General features: G+C 35.6%; 1 protein-coding gene across 1 annotated transcript in view; it reads right to left on the reverse strand.

The window, feature by feature from the left end:
* Positions 1–7,895: 7,895 nt before the first annotated feature.
* LOC132175576 (uncharacterized) overlaps positions 7,896–8,266 on the reverse strand; it is a 1,862-nt gene continuing 1,491 nt past the window's right edge. The window contains exon 2 of the mRNA XM_059587554.1: positions 7,896–8,266. This exon is cut by the window's right edge and continues 20 nt beyond it. Coding sequence (XP_059443537.1) covers positions 8,125–8,266 — 142 coding nt within the window. The 3' untranslated portion in view covers positions 7,896–8,124.

Consider the following 8,266-nt stretch of genomic DNA (forward strand, 5'->3'; position numbering starts at 1 on the left):
TGATTTGCCTTTGAGAAGCACATTGGAAGTCGAGGTTGAAATTGCAGTGGGAACAATGGTAGACGAGGCATCTGTCGCACAGCTTACCGCAAGCATCGCAGAATATTGTTCCTGCAGCATGTGTTGGAAGGAGAACAAGGGGGTGGCTGGAGAGGTGCAACGGGCTCTGTATCTCCTGGCGTAGTTGCTCGAAGCACAATTTATGGAGTAGAAAGTCGCATTCGGAGCATATACATGCAGGACCCAATACTGGTTTCTCGCACCCCGAGCAAATTTCTTCCCTCTTGAGATAAGTTTCCAGCTCTTCTATGGCCATCAATGGATGCTTGTGGCTGAAATGTTTCGTCTCCATCTCTCTCAGATCTCTCTCTGTTACATGCACACACACACAGTAGCTAGTTATATATAGTACTCCAAGTCTACAACCAGAGACGAAACCGGTGAAGAAAGCAAAGAATTTATCACCATCAGAACACTCAAAAGCATATTTCTTTCCAGCCTTCACCATTTCACTTTGAATGATTTCACGTGGTAAGATAATTAAACGCCCACGTAAAGTATTTTTCTTTGCCTTGTATATATGGAAAATTAACAAATATTTTTTATATTTTCATTCAATCATATTAACCTATAAATATATTCATATTGACTAACAACGATCATATATTTTAATATATATAGTCTAAGGACCTGGAGTGATCGCAAAGAGGAGCTATAGAAAAAAGAATAATAATAAAATAAAAAATAAATTGAGAATAGAAGGACTTCGAGGGGTAGGATTGAGATCCAGTGCAATTAGTTATTCATATTGTTTGCAATTGTGAGAGGGCCTCTAATTATGTCTTATGCAAAGCATTTTTTTTTTCCTTTGACTTATAATTAACTTCTGTCAAGGGACAAGAATCTCCTAAACAAAGTTGTGATTATTTCCTCAAAAGAGAAGGAAATAATCATTTGTATGAAAAACGTTGTTACAGACAGTCCCTATTACTACAAAAAATTGATTTTTTAGTTACAGTAGTTTAGTAACGTGTCAATAGAGTTGACATGTTACTAAATGTTAGTAAGGTGTGTGTAGTAAAGTGTATGGCGTGTTAAGAATTTGGGTGTTGCTAAAGAGGGTTACCTTGCAAACTTTTCTTGTAGTTTGAGTAGATATTAATGCAATCTTTAATTCGAGAGATATTAAAACCGAGTGTTAATTTCAAGATACTTTTTTTTTTTTTCTCAAATTCTTAAAATAAATTGACAATATTATATATATATGATATATGAGTGGAGCATGGTTATATATATACATGGACCCTCAAAGAATCTTTTATTTTAAGATCCAATTAGACAATCAAATCACAAAAAAAAAAAAAAAACACAACAACAACCACCAAGCAAAACCTGCATATTCTTCTTATAAATATAATGTGAACCATAGCTAGAATTTGGGTGGTTGAAGAATTGAGTAAGGAGTTTTTTAGAAGCACGTGAGAATCACAAGTTTTTTCAAATAAAATTTTCTCCATATATATATGGCTCTTACAAACTAATTGTTTTTTTTAAAATATATATATATACTTAAGATTAGGAAAACACCAGCAACTCCGTGTATATATATATATATATATAGTCTAGAATATTATTACTAAAAATCACAATGTTAGTTTTTAATAACATTGAATAGTTTAACTATCATTACAATATGATAAATATATCAAATAAAAAGCTTTATATATATAGTGCAGTAACATGAATAATTTGTACTTGAGCAACAATTGGATCTCTTTATAGCTACTTTAGTATATATTATTATGAAATATAACAAAATTATTATGAAAACTAAATAAATCATTTCAGTATATATTATGGAATTACTAATATAATGTTAATAGTATAAATAATATTAATGGAATTAATCAATTGAACAAAAAATTAGTAACGTGTCATTTTAACACGTTACCAATTGGTAACGTGCCAGTTTAATACGTTACCAATTGATAACGTGGCAGCTTAACACGTTACCAATTGATAACGTGGCAGCTTAACACGTTACCAATTGGTAACGTGTTGCATTTCACACGTTACTAAAATATTTAGTAACGTGTCACGTTACTAATTGGTAATGTGTCAAAAAGTGATGAACAGTAGACACGTTACTAATTGGTATGTTTTTTGTAGTGTATGAAAAATCGTTGTGACTGTTTGAAGAATCATTCATAGCATTTCATTTATGTAGTTTTTTTTATTTGAAAGTTTCATTTGTGTTGTAAACATGCCTATGTAATATGTAATGACATCCACCAATATTTAACATTTCATCATTATAAATATATATATTCTAAGCAAATAAGGAAAGGGTTATAAAGGGGGGTTACTTCCATTCTTGATCCGAAAGGAAGAGAGAAAGGAAACTAGTTGAGAATGCTTCCGAACACAAAGTTAGAAGCGGTCCATCTAACTACACATTATACACTAAAAAATTCACTACAATTAAAGCAAATAACAAACGAAAATGAAAAAATAAAATTAAAATAAATAAATCCAGTCTTGTGATGCTAGCAGCGCAGGCAAGGACTTCACTAGAGACATAAGAAGATGAGAGACACGTGGTGGCAGAATGGATAATTTTACTTTTAGAGAATCTAAGAACCACAACAACAATTGAGAGACCTCTCATAACTAGAGCAGTGAAACCAACACTAAAATAGATTGAATATGAGCACTAAAACTAAAAAACAAGAACTAAAAAAAATACACAAAAACAGCAGAATCAGTGGAGGACGGGGCAGAGGAAGGCGGCGAGGATGCGATCGGTGACCGGAGCTTGTGAGCCACGCGCCAACGCGTGAAGACCACGTGCTAGCTATGGATGCTGGGATACAACAGATGGCTCTAAGAGACCCGTGGGAGGTGGCGGAGTGGAGGAGATCCTTCTTTATGCGTCGGCGCGTGTGACACACACGCCCATGAATAAGATCTACTCGCAGGCGCGTGTTGAGCATACTTCAGCATGTGGTGGTCGGATGAAGGTGGGGTTGACAGCGGATAAAAGCGGAGAGGCCCAGGAGCGTGGTGGTGAGGTGCATGCACAGATGAGGTTTCCTGAAATAGACAGATCTGATTTTTAAAAAACCAAAGCCAAAAATTTCAATGGAAGGACAGGCGACGGCAAACTTGGTGGTGGTCTGGCGATCAAAGGTAGAGGTGGCAACGACAAAGCTGTTGAACAAGAATAAAACACCAAAGGCGTTGCATAGGGTCTCCAAATAAAGGGATAGGACCTCCGAGGAGGCGGTTTGAGCTTCCGAAGAGGTGAGAACGGGAGAGGAAAAGAGGAAAAGGGGTAGTAAGGGGGGAGGAGGAGTGAACCAAAGCTCCCTCCCGCGGCAGTCAATGGCTAATGTTTTTCTTCATAGAGAGTTTTTTTCCAAGCATATTGTGAACTCATTATTTCAATATTTAGTTATTCATATTGCTCTTGTAAACTGCCCCTAAGGTCCCTCTCACCTCATACCGCAAGCAAGTGGCCATGCATCTATCAATTTTACTCCTAGCCTTGGTGTCCTAGTAGCTGTATGTCGATGTGGGGGATTAGCGTGAGTATTGGGCTCAACTCTCCCTTCTATCAAGAACCCGGGCACAAATTCAAAATGTTCCCCAACAGTTCTCTATATTGCGGCAAACACTAATGGTATATTTGGTGCAAGGATTAAACTGATGAAATGGAATAGCTATACATATATTCCTTAGTTTTGTAAGATTTTTAGCTTTGAAATAACCGTTCTCATGGGAATGACTATTTCTTCAATTGAGGAATATCAATTCCTCTAAATAACTATTCATTTAGGAATTGACTAGTCACTATATTTTTCAAAAATAAAAAACCCACAATAAACTTTTTGTGGACCGCCATTGGAGTTTGCCAAAATCTGACATCGGTTGCCCGATCCCGTCTCCTGAAGTTGTCAAAGTTAGCGGGAATACCTTGTTCGCTAGAGTCCGCCGCCTAAATTCGCCTCCGATTGTCAAAGTAAGCAGGAATTTGCACTAGAGTCCACAGGTCGCCAGAATCCGCTGCTGGTCGAGGGAGTTCCACCTTCTTAAATAAACGGATCCTCAAATTTTATTTTATTTTATTTTTTAAATGTGGGTATTTTAATCATTTTGGTTTGATTATAATGAAAACATGTGTTGTCATCAAACTGAGAAATGGTTGCATTTATAGCGGTCTTCTTCCCACAAGTCAATTGGCAATTGCATTCATATAAGAGATTTTGTGCACAAATAATATCATCACTATTTTCAGTCGTCGTATTATTTCCTTTTTGGTTATTACTTGGATACAAAAACTGCCTGGATGCATGGAGAGATGAACAAGAATTGAGCTGTGTAAGAACGAGGCCAACTGGATTATCCATTTCCATGCTTTGAAATAAAAACATATAGGATTTGCTTAGATTTTGTTAGATTATATATGTAGTGTTTGTCTCACATGGGCAATGTATACTGCGACAACATGAGTACTATTTAGATTGCCCATAATGACGGTTTTCATGAACAGGCCAAACATATTTAGATTGATTGATATTTTGTCTGTCACCATCTTCTTCATGGCTAATTATAGCTTCATTCTGTTACGTCTCATGATCAGCTTGTAGGCCTCTTCACAAAGTCACATCCTCTAGGACAAATTCGCGTTCTTGTTTTCAAATTCAAGTTGGTCTCTTGCACTCCACCTTAAGTTTGAGGGAATTTTATGTAGTGTTTGTCCCGCATAGGTTATGTATGTATATATTCGTATTACTGGCCTATATATATAGGCCCCTTCTATACAGTATTTTGCGTGATTCAATATACAATATTAAAGTGAGTGCAATGTAAAAAACAAGAAGAAAATTGTATGTACCAACATGAGAGATTAATGACATGCACCCCAAGTTCATTGTTGCCATAGTTTGACAAACATCTTTCAAGGGGTTAAGTGCAACCCTTTCCATAGAAGACTATTCAAGCAACCAAAAAGCTCTACAATAAGGTGGCACGGGTATGATTAACTAGCATCCAATACCCTTTTCATAATTGTACCTATTTTAGTTTTAATAATTCCAACTCAAGTTATCTACGATTTTCTTCTTTTGCATCAATAATAGGTGCAAAGAGAGTTCTCTTCCCCCTTGGTCGAATTGGACACTTCACCTGTTACCATTCCACTGATAACGATTTGCACTAGATAAAGATCTTCTAAAATTAGGCTATCTAATTTCAGTGAAATTCCAGCAACCTAAGAGAGAGGTTACGGGGGCCATCTGTCCTGCACCCTAAGCTAACCGAAGTAGATGGATCTGGCAGCCTCTCCTCTCTCAAGTTGTCTGGATTTAAAAAAAAATTCAAGCAACCTAATTTAAAAGAATTCAAATCTGATTGCACTAATACGTAAGATGACAGATGGCAACACTGCTTAGAACAGTCTAAACCCGGGTAACATGTAGTTTAAGACCGCATCTTTTTTTCTTTTCTTTTCTTTTTTTATAAATAAAATGCAGTTGTTGCTTAGGGAAAAAAATAAAAAAATAAAAAAGTGCAGTTCAATCAATATTGTCATAGTAGTTCAATAAATAAGCTCATTTCTTTGCTTTATGAAAAAGATATCATTCTCTAGCAGGAGCACAGCCTAAATGTTACTCTCATGGTCATCAAGAGTGATAATGAAGCTCATTTCTTTCCTTTACGAGCAAAACAAGGAAAGATAAAAATAAGGGTAAATATCAAATTACTTCCAACAACTAGAGGCCACAAGACACTCAAATGTACCCGAAAGAGCACAATAAGGATTGAAAGTACTAAAGCTTACAAGAAAAAAAAAAAGGTACTAAAGCTTAAAGAGTACTTTTATAACCTTGAATCCACAAAAATAAATATAAAAAAACACCTGCCAACTCAATAAATTGAAATGACAAACTGTGGTCAAAACAGACAACATATTTAATGGACATAAGTAGAGTCTTACAGTAGAAAACAACTACAAATAACACATGGAATTTTAAACAAGAACATAATAACAGTTTATGGTAATCACATTCTGAAATCCTCAATCAAGAGGTAACAATTCAAGAACTTAAAATATCAGTTCTCTGGCCCCAAAAGCCTTTTGACCTAAATCACTAGCAGCATCAATATGACCTTTTAGAGCAATTCCAATAGAGCCCCAGCAACATGCATAGAGGTCCCCATGCATCACCAGCAAGACTTCTTTAAAGAAGCATAGCATAATATCATTGGGATACTTTCACTCCCAATGACCATAAAAGCAATAATAGTTGAACACCAAGCTCATTATCCCAAAGGTAAATCCATCACTATATTTTCAGCTAGCTCCTCAACCCTGACATTCAAACCACATCAATTGTTTTATAGATAATTCTGCAAAGCCCATTTTATTTTATTCTTTTTCATTTGTTTTCCAGCAGCAAATATTAATCTGTTCCAAGAGAGAACGTTAGCATGAATATGATCTGAAAGTATCCAGAACTGCTTGTATCATCCCCCTAAAACTAACATCACATGTGACTCAGTACCAAGAGGAAGTTCAACCAGATAGTCCAACTGATAAATATTGATTACATACACCTTACAATCTAAAAACAACTAGCCTCTTGACAAGCACTTACGCATATCATAGGCTCTTAAAAGTGATAAAAGAGAGGAGAGAAACTATGGATGAGGGAGAGAAAAGAAAAGAAAAAAATTGAAAGAGAGAAAAATGAGAGGAAAGAGAGAGAAAAAATGATTATGCTGGATTTAAACTCACTCTTGTTACACAACTTCTTCCTTATTTCAGCAGAAACAAGACTCGAAACTCAAAATTCGCATATCAGTTTATACTTGAATGGTAATGACACCTTGTTTGAAAAGACAATGACAAGTAAAAGTCATGTTCTTGAAGGAGAAGAGGTTATGGAACTGACTGCTAATTTCATGCAACCTCTCCTCTTTCTCTGAGGTCCTACAAGCAATAACTGAGGTCATATAAGCACAGTATACACCCTTTTGCTTGGTGTGTATAATAGAAATAAAATTCAACAGATGTAATAATGGTGAAACAGGTTCATAGGTTACAAAAACAGAAGGCCCCATGGTTAAAAATGCTAAGCTGTTGTAACTATCTGAACTAGAGTCAGTAAGTAATTTGCTCATAGAATATTCATATAGAAGTGTCCAATGAATCATAAAGCAAGAGATCAAAACAACCATAAGACATAACGTTGATCAACTCAACAAGCAGAAATTTATCACTACCCTAACATCATGCCCATGCATCCCTTGTTTAAATTGGAGCATCAATTTTGCCTAAATAACACAAGCCATAATGTTGATCAACTCAACAAGTAATAAAGTAGTCACCATTACACAACTTTCAGAACATTATTGCAGAAACAAGGGTACAACTGCACATATAATTCTGAAATATTTTCATTCAAATCTTTTCTGATGAAGAGATTTAGTTTTTCTAGATCATCATAAAAGAAAGCAATATAATTTTTTGATAAGTAATAAAAGTTTTATTAAAAAGCGAAAGGCGCTTCTACGTACACAGGAAGTATACACAAGAATCACTCACCAAAAACCCAAAAAACCCAACAAGCACACCAACCCGAAGCCCACAAAAACTAAAAGCCCCCAAACCCGACACCCCCATGAAGCACTCAAACTTTCACAACTAGGAAGGGTCATAAAAGAAAGCAATATAATTAAAGCTGCATTACAGCTAGAAAGGGAAAACTTTCACGACTGTATCCATATTAGGGTCAATAGGATCTTACACCAAGCATGAACAGATACTGACCAAAAACCCTTAAGCAAGAAATAAAAATTATAATAATAAATCCTATTTGCAAACCCTTAAATGTACAAGTAATCCAGGATCATCATTAGCATTGGCATCATAAATTATCAATAACGTTTAGATGTTGACAGATGCGATATTGAAATCTTAATTAAAAGAAAAAAAATACAGCATCTATCTTAATTAAAAGAAAAAATACAGCATCTAGTTCCATCTATTAGCTTAAAAGTCAGTATACAAAAAACTCTTCCTCCACTCGATGATCAAAGCAGTATCCAGCCTTAACAGATCTAGCGCTGAATATTAAGCATAGCCTTAGCCTCACTTTGCTCCTCTAACAACCCCTCACTTACATACTTACTCAACAGCTCCATCTTCTTCTTCTCCAACACCATCCTCTCTATTTCCTTCTCATCTGGCAATGGCACGTGT

Source organism: Corylus avellana, chromosome ca3 (genome assembly GCF_901000735.1).
Source record: "Corylus avellana chromosome ca3, CavTom2PMs-1.0".
Taxonomy (NCBI): domain Eukaryota; kingdom Viridiplantae; phylum Streptophyta; class Magnoliopsida; order Fagales; family Betulaceae; genus Corylus; species Corylus avellana.